This window comes from Rhizophagus irregularis, chromosome 24 (assembly GCF_026210795.1).
Source record: "Rhizophagus irregularis chromosome 24, complete sequence".
In the NCBI taxonomy this organism is placed as follows: Eukaryota; Fungi; Glomeromycota; class Glomeromycetes; order Glomerales; family Glomeraceae; genus Rhizophagus; species Rhizophagus irregularis.
The window spans coordinates 2,879,584-2,897,852 of NC_089452.1; the positions used below are offsets into that span (position 1 = coordinate 2,879,584).

At 26.9% G+C, this 18,269-nt stretch overlaps 4 protein-coding genes across 4 annotated transcripts; 1 reads left to right on the plus strand and 3 right to left on the minus strand.

The window, feature by feature from the left end:
• Positions 1-708: 708 nt before the first annotated feature.
• Positions 709-2,668, minus strand: OCT59_016313 (uncharacterized protein; the record flags this gene model as incomplete). The annotated part of the gene is made up of 3 exons (XM_066132395.1): positions 709-968; positions 1,555-1,741; positions 2,660-2,668. 3 exons carry the CDS (start codon positions 2,666-2,668, stop codon positions 709-711), a joined length of 456 nt encoding a protein of 151 aa, XP_066003386.1.
• A 5,880-nt stretch (positions 2,669-8,548) lies between these two features.
• Positions 8,549-10,509, minus strand: OCT59_016314 (uncharacterized protein; the record flags this gene model as incomplete). Its single annotated transcript, XM_066132396.1, has 9 exons — positions 8,549-8,914; positions 8,980-9,182; positions 9,250-9,288; positions 9,359-9,419; positions 9,539-9,633; positions 9,709-9,777; positions 10,006-10,118; positions 10,232-10,303; positions 10,428-10,509. Coding segments are annotated over 9 exons (735 nt in total). The 3' UTR covers positions 8,549-8,913.
• Positions 10,510-11,036: 527 nt separating this feature from the next.
• On the minus strand, positions 11,037-13,028 carry OCT59_016315 (uncharacterized protein). The gene is made up of 4 exons (XM_025313386.2): positions 12,797-13,028; positions 12,515-12,713; positions 11,647-12,422; positions 11,037-11,572 (listed from the first exon to the last, which is right to left on the minus strand). The coding sequence occupies exons 1-4, from the start codon at positions 12,993-12,995 to the stop codon at positions 11,226-11,228; spliced, it is 1,521 nt and encodes a 506-aa protein (XP_025187594.1). The 5' UTR covers positions 12,996-13,028; the 3' UTR covers positions 11,037-11,225.
• Positions 13,029-13,291: 263 nt separating this feature from the next.
• Positions 13,292-17,956, plus strand: OCT59_016316 (uncharacterized protein; the record flags this gene model as incomplete). The annotated part of the gene is made up of 20 exons (XM_025324206.2): positions 13,292-13,308; positions 13,395-13,467; positions 13,539-13,557; positions 13,716-13,831; positions 13,912-14,176; positions 14,261-14,355; positions 14,431-14,514; positions 14,589-14,640; positions 14,708-14,961; positions 15,042-15,196; positions 15,261-15,339; positions 15,425-15,571; positions 15,645-15,754; positions 15,826-15,904; positions 15,983-16,699; positions 16,773-16,936; positions 17,021-17,329; positions 17,388-17,483; positions 17,559-17,676; positions 17,747-17,956. 20 exons carry the CDS (start codon positions 13,292-13,294, stop codon positions 17,828-17,830), a joined length of 3,033 nt encoding a protein of 1,010 aa, XP_025187593.1. The 3' UTR covers positions 17,831-17,956.
• Between the last annotated feature and the right edge of the window lie 313 nt (positions 17,957-18,269).

Below are 18,269 nucleotides of genomic sequence, written 5' to 3' on the forward strand. Positions count from 1 at the left end.
TTACTATTTATCTAATTTGATAAAATTAATTATAAAAAAATTGAAATTATAATACCATTGAATCAACAAGAAAAGACAATATTTCATAAGTTTGATGAGCTAAAAAATTACGATCATTTGCAAAAATCTCTTCATATTTATCTGATGCATTTTGAATAAATTGTTTCCATATTCTTAAAAAAAAACTGCTCATCATAACCATTTTGATTCTTTCATGGTTAGAAATATCTCGATTGAGATATGAATCAATTAATTCTCCTTTTAAAAGTAATAAAATAATATATTAGTAAATTAACTTTATAATAATAAATTAAACACAATAAATCAAATTTTAATTTACCAATAATAAACAAATAAACTAATAATCCTTTGTTTTTAGAATCAGAATTTAAAGTTTGAGTTACTTCATATAAAAATTCGTAAGAAAAAAGCCGATACGCGGCTCCATCGTCTTGTTTATCAACATTTAAAACATCTGCATGATACAGAGCAGAATTCGGTGATTTAGACAATCCTAATACATGACCAAAACCTAGGAAACTATCTCCAAAAGTCAGCATTCGAGCGCCACTAAAAATACTATTTCGTCCATTTTTTTTCGCATGCTTTGGATCTGAAATACAAACAATAGGACCAATGTTTGGAATTATAGGACAATGTAATTTGATATCTAAATAAAAAAGTCATTAATAATAAAGACTAAAAGATTTAATGCTGAAGTAAATTAATTATATACATACTATATAATTCATCATTAAATTCAAGTTTCGTTTGGGTATTAGTTTGCATAATATTCTTTTGAGCTTTAATTTCTATCGATGCGCCATCGGCTCCAATTGATAATATATGAATTTTAAAATGTGCAGCAAGTTCTAAAACTTGATTATGAATTTCATATACATCAGATACATTTTCACTATTATTTGGAATAATTCCGAGTACAAATGGTGGTACTTTAGGAACTGGCACTTGTAAAATATATACACGAACATATTTAGCTATTGCATTATTTGTTTGAATCTTTTTTACAATAGTATCAATTTCACCATAAGAAGATATTAAAGTTTCTTGTAACGGAAATGTAGACCCAAGAATTGCACCCAAACTTGCAGAATAACGTAATTTTTCTTCAAGTTTTGTGTTATCTGTTGATGCAGCGATTGGCCCATCATAATTAATGCTATTTAAAAACTTTCTAAATTTAGCCATATTTTCAAAGCATATCGATGGATCATCAATTGCTAAATCTGATTGAGCACGTTGTACACTAAAAATTAATTAAATAGAATTAAAATTAAAATTAAAATATACAGTATAAAAAGTATTGATATACGATAAAAATTATTTACCGGATATTTCTAATTGTTCTTCCTGCAAGATTTTTTTGAAAAATAGCATATGTTTGTGGACTGCTACTTGCTAAAATAGTTAAAAAATTAGAAAATTGTTCGGGATATCTAATATTTTGGAGCCCTTTTCCTTCATTAATACGATTTGTCATTTCCACAAAAATTTCACATAATCCAGAAAAAATTTGTTTATCTTTAAAGGCACCAGCTCGTCCCATTCTTGCTAATTGATTCCAAAATTTTGGAGTACAATCTTCTGGATCATTAAAGTATCCTAACAATTCCATGACATTTGCATTTTTACAATATTGATAAAATGGAGAATTTTTATAAAGAATTAAAGGAGTGTATTTTTGGTTTTTTTCTTTAGGAATTGGTTTATCAATTGCGTTCTATTTAATATAATTTACCATTTATAAATAAATATATATTATAAAGAATAATTTATAAAAATAAAAAATTTAATTACCAGAAAAACCTTTAATTTTTTCAAATTAAGACATTGCTTACAAACTTCGCCAATTCCATCAACATATGTTGAACATTCAGTACTTCTAACACAAAAAGTTGTGCTATCATTTATCCACTTTGCTTGTGATCGTAAAGTATCTAAAAGTTGATCATTTTCTTTTTTATTCAAATCGTTCCAGTGAAACGATGATTTGATTTTATCACCAAACAATTCTCGTCGCTACAATTTCTGGAGGAGCACCACCAAATGTGGTTACAAAACCGATGCGACGTAAATATAATTTAACTTTTTCATCATTTAATCCGACACAAAGTTTTCTTTTAGTATTTGAAGTTTCTGAATCTTGGGTTGAAAAAAATTGTGTAATTTGAGCGTTTCCATCATTACTTTTACATATTTTCTTTTTAACATGACGGTCAAGAAGATCTGGATCATAGTTTCTATCAAGGCGAACTTTTTTACCACATATACATATTACAGTTTTTGGATCAATAATTTTTCTAACTTTTGGATGTTTTGAGAGTGTCGCTTCGTATGTTTCATTTTTATTAACAAAATAATTTTTTTACGTAAAACAAATACGTTATCACGTCAAGAGGTCAAATCTTTAATTTTTTTTCTCCACTTTATTAACTTTATCAATGTGACAATAATTGAATTTTTTTACATATTGTAGTAACGGTAAATTGTAAATTTAGGACTATTGCAGTAAATGATTTACCATATATAATAATCGGTATCACGGAATTTACCCCTTTTTATAATATACCACCTAAAAAATCACAAAATTTTACCCATAAAAAATCATACCACTATTTTTTTAGTTACCCCATTTTACCCCCCACATTTTTTTAAAAAACCCGTTTTTTACATACCACCTTTCAAAAAAATTTTTTAAAATTTACCCCATTACATACATACCGGATCAAATATAATTGTCCTAGTCCTGTTCGACTGTATTAATATTCTGTTGAAAACATTTAAAGATAAATTAGATATTTATTTATTAGTATATGACAAATGTTAGTATCAGCATAATAAATGTAAATTAAGAAATATTAAAATGCCAATTTTTGATATTTCATTAAATAGTTTATTAGTAGTTAATAACCATAAAAAGATGAAATTACCACCATTAATTTGTTTTAGTGAGATGATTCTAACTAGCTATATTGTATTTAAAGTTTCAAATAGGTTGACTAAATTCAGTTAACCTAACAAATTAACTTGAATTTATTAATTCAAATTTAGCAATTGCAATTTAATATCAGTTTATGTTGTAACCATAGATATTGGAATAATCACATGATATGAATAAATTATTAATCAAAGGATAAATAAAATACTGAGTGAAAGAGAATCAGGTAATATCCCATAATTTTTGAGAAAAGTAAAAATAAGGGGTATATAAAGTTATGAAGAATAATAAAGCTAGTAAGTATAAATTTATACAATATATAGTTATTTATAGTAACATTTATTTATAGTATATCTATTTTTGTTTATTTATACTTATAGTTTAGTTATTATTAATTTAATTATAAAATTACAGAATTAGATTATAAAATTACAGATTATAAAAATTACAAAATCATATTTAAAGGGATAGTTTAATGTAATATAAAATTCATATAAAAAACCAAGTTTTAACTTAGTTAAAAAAAGGTTTTTTTAGTGGTAATTTTAGAAAATAAAAATGAGAATTAAAAGAAATATTAATTGTTAATAAAGAATTATCAATATGGTTCATATTAAAAATGGTTAGTAATTAATATTTATTGGTAAAGGAATAAAATTGTTATTAATATTATAATAATAAATAAAACATAATAGGAAAAACTCTCACAATCTGAAATTTTGATTTAAACTAAGCAAAAACACATTAATGTTTTATTAATAATATTATTCTAAAATAATTTAAATCTTCATCTATTAGTATGTGATAAATATCAGTAACAATATTATAATATTGATATAATTTGAATGAACTGTTAATTTGAAACTATTGATTTTATATAATAAAAATGAATTGCAATATTGGAATTTACTTTTTATATTGATTTTATATAATAAAGTGAATTATAGTATTAGAATTTACTTTTTATATTGATTCTATATAAAAAAAGTAAATTGTGATATTGATGGCTTGTTCTAAATGTGTAACTATAAAAAGAATTAACTATATTACTTTATTTTAAATTTATTAAATATACTTTATATAATAATATATAAATATTAATTAAATCATTTAATAATTTTAACTATAAACTTTAAATTAAATTTTAATTTTTAGTTTTTTTTATATTTTGATTAGTAATAAATTATTTATAAATTATAATTTTTTATTGGATTTTATTTTTATTGCACTTATGTTATATTACATTTCTATAATATGATGTTACATATAAAAATCAAAAATGATATTCTAAATCCTTTTTAATATATATATTGGTTAAAAACAATATGTATAATATAAGGTTTCTTACATTATATAGTAAGTAGTATATAAAGTTTTACACTGAGATTTTTTAAAAAATGAAAGATCTTAACAAAATTATACAATTAAAGTGATCAATATAATTAATATATAAAAATTACCAAAAAAGAAATGTAACATATTATATTTTTATTTATATATATAAGATATTTTAAAAGTTAATAATTACAAAAAAATAAAATCTTATAAAATTTTTATATAAAAATTAATTTTATATTTATTAAAAATTAATTTAAAATGATAAATTTTATCTTAATTTATATAATTTTTTATATTAGTTATATTAAAAATTCATTTTTTTTAAAAAAAAAATCAAAAATTATTTTTAGTTTTTTTTTTAGTTTTTTTAATTTTTTTTTTAATATAAATTTATATAATATAATAAATAAAAGTGAATTTTACTTGAGATAAATTTTATTTTTAATAAATTTTATTTCTGATAATAAAATAAAATACCATATTTTATTGAAATTAAGCACCCCTTTTTTGCAACAATTTTGAGCGAAAAGTTTGGGGTGGTACTTAATTTTGATACTTTTTTTAAATTCAACCGTTAATGATTTTTTTCTTATGGCGCAGTTTGCTAAACCACGCACATGATCAAATTAAGGGGTTTTTTATTTCAATTATGCGTTTAAACGTGAATTTTGAGTTTCACATGACCTTTTTGAAAAAACAATGCCAAAGATTAAACGTCAATGCACTTCATATTCCGTTGAACAAAAAAAAAATATTGTTACTTACGCTACTCAATACGGAAGAAATGTGGCAGGCAGACATTTCGAAATTGACCAAATTATGATTGGGCGCTGGATTAAGGCAAGCAAAACTTAGACAAGTGAAATAAATGATAAAAGTATGTGGTTGAAAGGCTTTCTATCCTGAAGCCAAAAAGGAGCTATATGACTGGGTTTTAGATCAAAGGAAAAAGGGATTAGCTGTAACATTTGTAACCATAAGAATTTCGATGAATGAAATTTTGGATAGAGCAGATATGATAGCTCTTTATGGTGATTTAACAACGGAGTTTAAAGCAACTACAGGTTGGTTAAATGCCTTTATGAAGAGGTATAATTTAATAAGGTGTCGGTGTACAAAAATAACACAAAAACTCCCTGAGCAATTAGAAGAAAAGTTGGAAGAGTTTTACCAGTTTGTTATTCGCCTTAGAATTCGGAAATCTTTTGAATTATGCAACATATTCAACATGGACAAAACGCCTGTATAGTTTGACATGGCCGGGAACTTTACGATTAATACAAAGGGGAAAAAACTGTTCACATCTGTGGAACAGGCAATGAAAACAACCGGTTTACTGTTGTTTTGACATGTACTGCAGGTAAGATTATTTGATTTAGTGATCTTAATATGATTATTATTTTTTTTAATTTTTCTTTTATTATAGATGGAACTAGATTACCTCCAATTTGTATTTTCAAAGGTAAACAAATGCCATGTGGTGAAAAGGCTCCTTCTGGTGTAGTTGTATGGTTTCAAAAGAGTGGATGGATGAATGTTGAATTGATGAAACATTACATTGATTATCTTAATCATATAAGAAGTTCAAACAGCCAATCCAGATTTCCAGCCATGATGGTCTTTGATTCTTTTAGAAGATATTTGGAAGAGTCAGTTAAAGAAAAATTTAAACAAAGCAATATTGATTTGGCAATAATTCCTAGTGGTTTAACCAGTAAGTGTCAACCCCTTGATGTTGCTATCAATAAACCGTTTAAGGACAACCTTCGTAAAGAGTGGCATTTTTGGATATCTAATGGTGGTGCTGGGTATACTGAAGTAGAAAATCTTCGACGTGCAAAGATAAGTGATATTTGTGGATAGGTAAAATGTGCATGGGAAAGTATTTCTGATAATATTATTGTCTATTTTTTTAAAAAATGTGGCATATCTAATGCACTAGATGGATCAGAAAATGATGCTATTTATGAAGAAATTGATGAATTTCTTAGAGAAATTGAAAATGAAAGAGAAGAGGAGGAATTAGAAATTGTTAATATGGATGATAATTATGATAGTGAATAGGAATTTTTTTTTTACTATGATCGTTATATTTGTAAATCATATATCAATAAAGTATGAAGTGCTTATTTTCGATGGTGCTTATTTTTGATTTTTGCTTGAAGTTGTGCAAAATAAGGGGGATGCTTATTTTCAAAGATGCTTAATTTCGATAAAATACGGTAGTAAAATTATATTTTAAAATAAATAAATAAAAAAAAAAATCAATATTATTATAAAAAGAAATTAATTATACATTTACCAGTAAACTAAGTAATAATATATTAATTTTGTTTGTATTATATTTTATAATTTTATATATGTAAATAAAAATTTTTTATATTATAAATAAATTTTTAAACTTTAACTTTCTTTTTAAATATACTATTAGAAAAAATTATATTTTTTATAATATTACTAACTTCCAAAATTTTATATTTTTTTATTTAATAACTTCAGAATATAATTTTACTATTTTGGCCAAATAAAATTGACTTCTTAATTTTCATAGATGTAAGTATAATATATATAAAAAAACCTATATTTTTTATAATGATACTAACTTTCAAATTTTTTTTTCTGTTTACTAATTTTAGATTGTAATTTCATTTTTTTGATCAATGAAATTGACTTTTTTTTATTAATTGAAAATATTCAGCAAGCTTGTATATTAATTTTCATAAATGTAGATATAATACATATAGAAAAATCTATATTTTTCATAATTTTTTTTTATTTACTAATTTCAAAGTATAATTTCACTACTTTGGTCAAATGAAATCAAAGGATAAATAATTAACTGAAGGATAAATGATATATTGAATAAGAAACAGATAAAGTAAATGATCTATATAATTCAATATTTATTATTATTGTTAATAAGTAAATAATGATATGATAATAAGATTAAGAAAAAAATATTAAGCAAAAGAATTATTAATAAATAGATTTAGATTAGAATAGTTATTTAGTAAATTATTTTAAAAAATTATTTTTCAAAGATTATTTTTACAGATTATTTTAAAGATTATAGATTATTTTTCAAAAATTATTTTTCTTTATAATAGAAAATTTAAGATTTAGAATCTTTAGTGAAACATCAAAAAGTATAAATATAAGTGGAGTTTGATAGACAATTTTGCAGTTGAAAAAGAGAATTCAACAACTCGTAAAAATAATTTTTCTTAAAATAAAATAAAATAAAAATAAATAAAAATATGTTTAATACATAAATTTTCAATTGTTTAACCTTTTCTTTTAATGAAAAGTGCATAATAAAATAATGATTTGGATAATAGAAAAGGGGAAACTCTCTGAGTTTATAAGTGAAAGTTACTATAATTAATTTGAAATTTGGAATTTATCTAATATATTTTTGTAATATATCTTTTATATACAATTTGTAATATATATATAAGTAATATAAAACCTTTAAAATGATATATATAACTAATTAGTTTTTTATCAGTTTAGTTTTATATTGGTATAATTCAAATTAATTTAAGACTAAACTATAATTCTGATAATTCAAACTGGATCCTTACAGGTGTAATTTTATTATTTTATCTTATTATAAAGAAATATTTAATTAATATACTGATTTAATAATATAATTTATATTAAAATTAATATTTTAGATTTTGGCAATTAACTTATAATCCAGTAATCCAATTTTATTGATCATTTTTTATAATATAGCCTTCTTTAATATTTACAGAAGGTTATCAAAATTGGACCACTAGATTATAAGATAATTAAATGATTCTAGTTTTTAAATTTCTAAGTTAACAAATTTACTAAAATATAAAAAACAAACCAAGAATTGTATTGGATATATATCCAGATTCTGATAATAGTAAATTGTTGACAGAAAAAAAGATATAATTCAATATTTTTTTTGCGACTTTTACAGTCTAATTTGTCCAAAACTAATATTTCTGTTACACGATTTGATAATCTCTGATCAAACTAAGGCCGCTCCAATTTTGATTGTTTGTAACGTCCAGAATTTATGAAGAGTTTGAGAGGGGTCTACAATAAACAAACATACATAATATAACTTTTGGGAAATTTGGGAAATTCTGGAAAATTGTAATTTTAAATTTAGAGGGTATTTATTACTATATGTTTAATAGAATCCAGATTTTTGAAAAAATAGAGGGGAGAGGGGTACGTTAAACAAATAATTAAATTGGAGCGGCCTGAATTGTTCGGTAAATATAAAATAGTAATTATTTATTTTATTTTTTGAATATGAATTCTATATTACAAAAAAATTTTTTTCCTTTTCCTAATTTTCTCATATAGTTAACAAAAAAAAAGGGAAAATAAAAACCAAAAAACCTACATATCTTTTTTAATTTAAAAAAAACTATGCTAAAAAAAATATTTCATTATTTTATTTTTCTTTGATTTTAATTGCGGATTCAAATAAATTAATCCATGCTACGTGTAACCAACTTTAATTCTTTTTACATTATATTAACATGTTGCGGTAATTTTATCGTAACATGCTTATAAATGTAAGTAAAATATAATAAATCAAAAAATTCAAGGGAATTCAATTCATTTCGATCTCTAAGAAGAAAATTTTATTAATCAATAAGCGATTTATAAATTATAAGACAAGGTTCAAAACATACCAATGAAATGGTGGATTACTAAGTGTGAAATCATCAAGACCTTGACTAGGATATGAATACATGGCAAAGCTCTCAATAGCATGCATTATATTATCGAGAGGATTAGGTTCATAAGGTCTGAACTCACAATCAGGACAAAACCACTGCCCTGACGGTTGTTGTGTAAGCCCTACACAATCCCAGTGATACCATGCATTTTCACACTAATTGAACAATTAATTGTTAATGTCGTAATTCATCCTAACAAACTATAAACCATTGAATACTTACTCTAGGATGATCGCATTGGATCATGTTACCAAACTCTGGCTGCTCAATGAAAATAAAGTTATTATATTAATTCAAACACGATGTATTAATTGCGTAAGTAATGACTTACCCGTCTGCAAAAACAATATAGAGTTTCGTTTGGATCAAATTCCAAATCACTGATGTCATCACTATTAAATAATTATTAGTTGAGAACAGTTGAAATCGACAAATGAACTAAATTTATTACTTACTCTGTTGATTTACAAAAAAAGACAATTAAAAATATTTTAGTAATTAAATTACAAACATGATAAATAAAATAAATTGAATTATACACTCACTTTCCAAATTTATGTTGTTACGGACCAATTCGTCGTCTAGTCTTTCAAGGTGTCTAGAGATCTGCGTTATATAACAATTTAATCGACAAAAATTAACACATTAGAAATTGTAAACTTTGAAATTTATAATACTCACTAGACTATACAGCTTATCTGCAACTGCAATTTTTTCGTCCTGTTTGTGCAAGGCATCATCATAGGCTTTCTGTAAATCATATTGTGATAAAATAGAGGGAGATGTGAAAAAAAATTTACCAAGGTTACAATACATCTTTACTTATTGCTAAGCCACATTATCACGAACCGTGCCACCATTTGCCACGTGTCAAATAAGGCTTTATAAAAGATGCAGACTGCGGGAAAATTTCCTTCTCAAAAACATATACTTTTATTTCTTCTAAAACGTATTTTCATATAAAAAATAAAACTTTACCTCTGTTTTATCTTTCCAGTAGCTGGCTATTTTTTCTTCTTCATCACTTTGATCGGATTCCTCTAGTATTTCGAAATATTTCTCTTGGCATTCTTTGTAAATTGCACGTAACTCTATAATAATTATTATTAAAAGAAACAAAAAACCAATATATAGTTAAACATATTAAGTTTTAGTGAAATACGTGTTTTCAAAAACACGGAAATTAAAAATAAAAAAATCATACTTTCTAGCTGTTCGTCTAAAATTTGCAACTCAGTCAAGCTTTGAACTACTTCGGAACCCAAATTGTAAATAGCTTTATTGAGAAAGGTGATAAAGTAAGGATTATCATAATGAACAAAGTTATTTTTCATTAGTTGATCAGTCTACTTTACAGAAAATTTTTTTTTTTTTTAAGAAAATATTCCGAAAAAACTAACAATCAATGTAATCATCAAGAACTTCAGTTGCTGATTTAAATTCATTATCAATACTATGAGTATCATTAGTTTCTTGGTCCATTTTTTTTTAAAGATTTAAAATTTTTATTTTGAGACAAGAAAGAAAAAAAATTACGCAGTGAGAAAAGGAGTGAGGAACCGAAAAAAAAAGGTGGTTGTAAAACCGTTGAAGTACTTAATGAAAAAAAAAGGTGAAAAAAGTAAAATAACACATGCACCTATAACAAACGTCAAATTACCGTCAGACTTTAATGTCACCAAAGGTTGCCTAAAGTAGTGGGTCGTGCGAATTTTTCACTAGTTTCACGAATCTGCATAGTAGAAAATCGCTTGACAATCTAATACATCCAATCAGAAAATACATTATATAACTTGTTTCTATCAAAATAGGGGTGTGACTTGTGATTTGTGATAGCAAGAGTCATGACTAAATTTTAATCATAATAAAATTAAAGTCTGCTAATAAGATTACTTATAGATGATAATCTATATATGAAAAAAAATTCATGCAGGGGTGTATACAATCAACGTACAACAATTGTGATACTTTTATATTATAGTACTCTAACTTTATCATCAAACTTAATATGGAAAAGTTTTACGTGGCAAACTTTGTGTCAACAACCTTCGTTGTGTAATTTATTTATTAATGTCGATGTGATACGATCGCGATCATTTATTTAACTTTTTATGATATGCAAATAAATACTATATATGTATATATAATTTTTTTTTTTTTCCTTCTTTTAAAAAAAATAACAAAAGTAAAATCGATAATTATAATTCTTCATGCTTGTCTTTTACAGCAGTAGTTGTTGGAGCCGGTTCTTTTGATGATGATGGCTCTGGAGTGGAAGATTCAAGATCAACTTTGTTATGTGCGTTCTTATCCAAGAATTCAACAAGGCTTTCGTAACTTCTATCCCCTGAATAATCTACAATTTCATTATCCCCAGCTTTGAAAAGTTTGATCGTTGGAAATCCAGCAATTTGGAATTTGGCTTTAGGAGGAAGATCATTTTCAGTACTATCCATCTTGGCGACAAGGATCTTATCCTTCACATTTTTGTAAACTTCTCCCAATTTTTCGTAAGTAGGTGCAAGCTTCTTGCAATGTCCACACCCTGAATATTAATTAAACCATTTAGATTTTGTTTAATATACATATAAAGCAAATATTAAAGACCTTAATACTTACATGGAGCATAGAACTCAACTAAGACATCCTTGGTGTCATTGAATACAACACTTTCAAAGTTGTCAGCAACCAACACAAAAACAGAATCGTCATTTTTCTCAGGAATTGGCTCGGATTTTATGCTTGGAGTAATTTCTCCCTTAACAAATTTATCGACGAAATCTCTAATAGATTCGGTAGTGATTTCTTTGCTTTGATTAAATGGATATTTCAAATTTTCATCGGGTAATGAAATACCAAAAGCGGGCCATGTTTGTTTCAAATTGATATTATCAGCATGTTGACCAAATTTAGTCGCGTCAATAAATACAAAGTTAACTTTTCCCTTAAATTCTTTAGCGACAGGTTCAATCTCTTTGCCGAGATCAGTTCGTTGTTCATCGTCATCATAAAAGATGAACGCAAGAGGTAAACCAGAATCAACATATGAAGCATAATTATCTTGTCCAATTTCTGCCAATAAGGGTAAAGCATTTTTCTTAATAAAAGAAGTAAGTTCCTCTTTGGTAAATGTGCCTTCCAACACATTCTTTCCTTCATCAAATTTCTTGTAAAGAATAACAGCGGGTGGCTTGACTTCGGCTTTAGTTATTACTTCTTTTTGACCAGTTTCACCAAAGACAAAATCATCACGTAATTCCTCGGATATTTGTGAGAAGATATTGAATTCTTTTTGATCATCAGCATTAAAGAAACCAATAACAACTTTATCATCAGAATCCTTGAATGTGTCAAAATTCTCAATGTTTACAGCAGTTCTTGCAGGCAAAGCTTGTCTAAAGATGATTTAAATTTTAATTATAAAAAAAAAAAATTACTTTCAGTTTGAAAGGGAATAACGCAAACGATACTTTTATTGGATCCTTACTTTTTCATGTAACTGATAATAAGGTTAGCTTTCCTGCCGCCGTTATACTCTGAAGCTTTACCATCCTTGAATACTTTAAGAGTGGGATAGCCTTTAATCTCATGTTCGGCACAAAGTTCTGTTTCCGCTGTACAGTCAACTTTAGCAAGCTTAATATTTTCAGCTTTTAAAGCTGTGGCGGCCTCTTCATATTCGGGTGCTATTGAAAAATACATAAATAAAGTAAGTTCCTTTTTGAGAATGTGAAAAGGTAATATTTTGCTTAAAAACGGCTTGCAATACCTAAAGCTTTACAATGTCCACACCATGGTGCAAAAAATTCAATAAGGATAAGCTTTTCTGGTTCAACAATTGTTTTAAAGGTATCTTTTGTTAAAGAAATAACGTCGGATTCTTCTGCTAACACTATAGAGCAAGCTAGGAGTGATAGAAATACTAGAAACGCTCCAGTTGCCACGGAAAATAAATTTTTAACACGCATATTTGTAAGTAAAAAAGATTGAAAAAATACTGTAAAATTGGCTTGCGAATTGACGACATCTTTATATCTCCAAAATTTGTTGTCAACTGTGTTGTCAATTGATAATTGGGTATAAATTGCATGCTTATTTTGCATTTCAATTAATAATTGTGACTAAACTATAAAGCATTTAAGATCGTCAATTGATTCGAGTGTGGTTTTTCACGTGTTCTAATTTAGGATAGATTAGATGCACCAAGTTACATAACTGGCTGAAAATCAAAAATCAAAACTTGTCAAGATTGTATTTAGCAATAATGTCTGTAAAGCAGTGGTAAGTGTACAATGTTATATATTTTCCAAGTCGAGATCATAAATCATAAACTGTTTTATCACATTATGTCCTTTAAATTTATTCAGGAGACACTTCACTTTTTTCGATGTTCAACAGATAAAGGATCATGATTCAACAAAGCCGCCTGCGATTTTTCAAGTATTAAATTTGCTTCTTATATTGCATTATTACAGCTTGTGAAGTATATATTCATAACATAATTTTCATAGAAAACCGACATAACAGTGAGTACGAGCGGCCGAGGAAACATTATCTTAGCTGATATCCTTTTTTATGGATTACTTCAACAAAAAAAAAAGATCATTATAGAACAATTCTATCCTTGACAACTCGTTAATATGTGCGCTTAAGTCGCACAAATTATTTTACTTAATTACACTCCTCAGGATATGTTCATATTGTAGACCGATCCTTTAATGTACAATCATTTATAGCCTATGAAGGTGGACGAGTAACACATATGAAGCAAATAAAACAAAAGAATATCTTATTAACAGTCGGAGTATGTTATTGAACTTTATTTGTTTGTTTTTAACTGTCATGATTTTTTATTTACAATTTCTTCATTGCGAATTACAATAGGAAGAAGATTTTCCGATCTTTCCGATCATAAAAATATGGGATCTCGATAAACAAGATAAATCCAAAGGGATTCCTATTTGTCTGCGAACCATCAAGGTTAACCATGGGGGAAAACCTTTTCCTGTATCAACAATAGCTGTATTAGATAATTTATCTCAAATAGCTGTTGGTTTGGCCAATGGTGTAGTCGTGTTGATAAGAGGCGACCTCAAAGAACGTCATACCAAACAAAAGGTTATTCATGAAAGCGATGAACCTGTTACGGGTAAGTGGTTTATCCTTTGCTAAGTGATTTATATAATATTATGCAAATTATAAAAATTAATAATAATATTCCTTACGCACAAAGGCCTTGGATTTAAGGAAAACAACAAGAACACTATCTTATTTATAGTCACAATAAATAAGGTTTTAACTTGTATTACACCAATTAAAAGTCAGCCCGTAAGTTTATTAAGACAATGCTCTCATGATGTATTATATCACTAGTATTTAACACATTTCCAAATTTTACATTAGATTATTATTGACGAACAAGGTTGTGCTTTGGGTTGTGCAGTAATTAGTGACATCACACACGAAATGGTTGTTGCCAAAGATGAGGTCTGAAAAATTCTTGTGTATTTCGATTATGCGCAATTCTTTATTATTAAAGCTTAACAAAAATCAACTTATAGGGAATTTATTTTTACGGAACTGAAGGACGAGGAGCATGTTTTGCCTATGAAGGTATGTAATTAAGTATTCATGTCATTATGTTATAAAATTATTTTAAAATTTTTGATTACGATAATAGGCACAAAATCAGAGGTGATTTGGTTCAAATCGAATCTTATCATAGTATCACCACCTGCTCAGTCAACGCGTTATACGTCCACTACTCATACTGGATCATCTAATCAGAAAAATACTTCTCCTTTTGAATTAACAAAAGTTACCATATTTGATACTGCTAACAAATTTATTGCTTACGTGGGAACTTTCTCTCACGGAATACGGACAATTTGTTGCGAATGGGGTGGTATTTATATTCTAGGAATGGACGGAAAGGTTTTACCATCAATAAATATTTTTATTGCTAAATCATCTGTAAAAAAAATTAATGACATTTTTATCTTGATAACTGACAGTTATATCGTCTTGAAGAAAAGGATACACCGACCAAACTTGAAATATTATTTAAGAAAAATCTATATTTGCTTGCAATCAATCTTGCGCATAGCCAGAAATATGATGATGCAAGCATTTCGGAAATTTTTAAGAAATATGGCGATCATTTATATAGGTATATTATTCAAATCTCTTTATAATTAATTATGAATTAATATACATTTATTTAAATTATTTAGCAAGGCGGATTATGATAGCGCAATGGCTCAATACATTCGTACCATTGGACAGCTTGAACCATCGTACATTATTCGAAAGGTAATATTGTTCAATATTTAAATCTGAAATAAAATTAACAATATTAATAAGGTGATAAATTTGGGGATAAATTTTAATTTAATAGTTTTTGGATGCTCAACGTATACACAATCTTGTAAATTATCTTCAAGAGTTACATTCCCATGATTTAGCAACTCCAGATCATACAACATTGTTACTCAATTGTTACACAAAACTTAAAGATGTTGCGAGATTGGACCAATTTATTAAGGTACGTTCGTAGATAGTACACTTCAATAAAACGCTAGATAAATTTAATGATTATAAAATTTCTTTATTGATAGACGGACAATAAACTCAATTTTGACTTGGAGACAGCTATTAAAGTATGTCGACAAGCCGGATATTATGAACATGCTGTTTACTTAGCAAAGTTGGGCGAAGAACATGATTTGTATATATTTTTTAATAAAATTATTATGTTCATTGAAGGAAACGATAATTAATATAATTTATTATGTATAGATATCTGAAAATACAGATTGAAGATACTAAAGATTATCAAAATGCATTGGAGTATATACGCAATCTTGGATCACTCGAGGTACAATATTAGAAATTTCATTAACAGATTTTTATATAAAGTATTTTGTTTTAATATTATCGTTTCTTAATTATCAAGGCAAATCGAAATTTGCAAAAATATGGAAAAATTCTTCTCAACCACCTTCCGGAACCTACAACTAAACTTCTTATTGATTTATGTACTGGCGACTTATATTTAACGGCGCAGAATCCACATACTCCCGAACCAGTTGGTCCTACAGAAGTATCACATCCTGGTGGCATCCCCTATCCCTCATTTCTGCAATTTGCTCATGCTTCACCAGCTCCATCACTAAACGCAGAAACACAAGCAAATATAACAGCGGTTAATACTCCAAAAGAACCAAAAACTGTTGCGTATAAACCGCCACCAGTTCGCACTTTCATGTCATTATTTGTAGACCAACCAAACTACTTAATACAGTTTCTTGAGAAAGTTTCTCAAAAACGTTGGGGCGGTTTCGGCTCTATTAAACCTTCACAACCAGCTCATAATCTTTCTTTAGCTAAGGGACAATATGTTCCTATTGATAATATTGCAGATGAAGCAGCTGAGTCTTCAAAGAGTTTTTTTGAATCCGACGCAGAAATTGAAGAGAAGAAAGCAGTATGGAATACACTACTGGAGCTTTATCTATCTGAGGCATATTTACCCCCTGTAATTTCAACTAAAGATGCTAAAGGAAGAAAAAATGGTGCACCTGGTATTTTTGGTGTTACGACAGAAACTGAACGCGTAAAAGAAAAATTGATTAGAAAGGATAAAGCTTTACAATTGTTGATGGATGAAGATGTTCGTATCTGAATATGTCCGTTATTATCATCAGATTTAGGTTAATAATTTTTTTTTTTTAATCTAATTGTAGATTTCATATGATGCGAATCAAGCGCTGGTACTTTGTTATTTAGCACAGTTTGATGAGGGTATTATTTATTTATATGAAAAGATGAAGATGTATGAAGATATTCTAAGGTTCTACATGGCCAAAGATAATACCGAAAAAGTAATTCAGGCATTGAAAAAATATGGGTATGTTAATCCACTATTTGAAATATATGAATAAATACACATTTCTTAAGCAATTCTCATCACTTAATTTATAAACTTTTATAGACCTCAAGATCAATCTCTTTATCCCCTCACATTGACATATTTTTCATCTTCACCAGCGACTTTGGCAACTTCAACAACTGAACTTTTAAAAATACTTGACCACATTGAATCTCATAACTTATTGCCACCTTTACAAGTTGTACAGGCTCTTAGTAGAAATTCTGTAGCAACGTTGGGTATGGTTAAAGGTTATTTAGGAAAAAGAATCGAATTAGAAAAAAAAGAAGCTCAAGCGGATATGAAACTAATACAAAGTTATCGTGAAGAAACTGAAAAAAAGAGAAAAGAGATTGATGATTTGAAGACGACGTACGTATTCATTATCATATTGTTAAAAAAAAACAGTGTTAATTTATTTGCTTTATAGAGCCCGAATTTTCCAAGTTACAAAATGTACTGGATGTAGAAGCAATCTCGATTTACCTGCCGTACATTTCTTATGTCGACATTCGTTTCATCAAAGGTATATACACCTACGAACCTTCTTGATTTCTAATATTTTATGATCCTTACTATATTAATCTACGCGTTTTACCAGATGTCTACCCGATTCTGATCGTGAATGTCCACAATGTGCTGTTCAACATCGTATGATTTCCGAGATAAGAAGAGCTCAAGAAGAAAATGCTGAAAAGCATGAATTATTTTTTGAACAGGTAAGAATTTATTTCATATTACTTAATTATTTTCTCTTATTAACATTTATTATTGAATTACATTTAATAGTTAAAAGAAGCAGAAGATGGCTTTAGTGTTATCGCAGATTACTTTTCCAAGAATACAATGGCTTTTGCTAAATTAATTGACTAGTTTGATTAAGGAGAATCAAAATATGTACAGTATAGAACTTCTAATCTTAGAGATATCGGAACTTGAATGGTTTTTGGTTTATGTATATTATTATTATATAACAAAATATATTTTTATTGAACACGTAAATGTAGTAAATCTATCAATATTTCACGTGACATAAATAATTTTTAAAAGAACTGAACCGTTTATAAGTTTATAATATAAACCTCATCGTAATTGTTTTAAATTTTAATTTCGAGTGTGATCTCACGTAAATTCTTCCTCGGGTTCTTATTAATATTTACTCAAATTTTATTACTAATAATAATTTCATCTCCTTGATTATCGAGCAATTAATAAATCATGAGATTGATCGGTCAATTTTTTGATGATTAAGATACAATGATTCCCGTTTCTATTTTATCCGTCGCGTATTTCATTCTATATGTAGTCTCAT

Excerpts from the sequence above, each read along its gene's own strand:
- OCT59_016315 (XM_025313386.2), bottom strand. The coding sequence starts at position 12,995 with ATGCGTGTTAAAAATTTATTTTCCGTGGCAACTGGAGCGTTTCTAGTA. Across the intron at positions 12,714-12,796 it reads TGGACATTGTAAAGCTTTAG|CACCCGAATATGAAGAGGCC; the intron begins GTATTGCAAGCC and ends ATTTTTCAATAG. Across the intron at positions 12,423-12,514 it reads ATTATCAGTTACATGAAAAA|ACAAGCTTTGCCTGCAAGAA; the intron begins GTAAGGATCCAA and ends AATCATCTTTAG.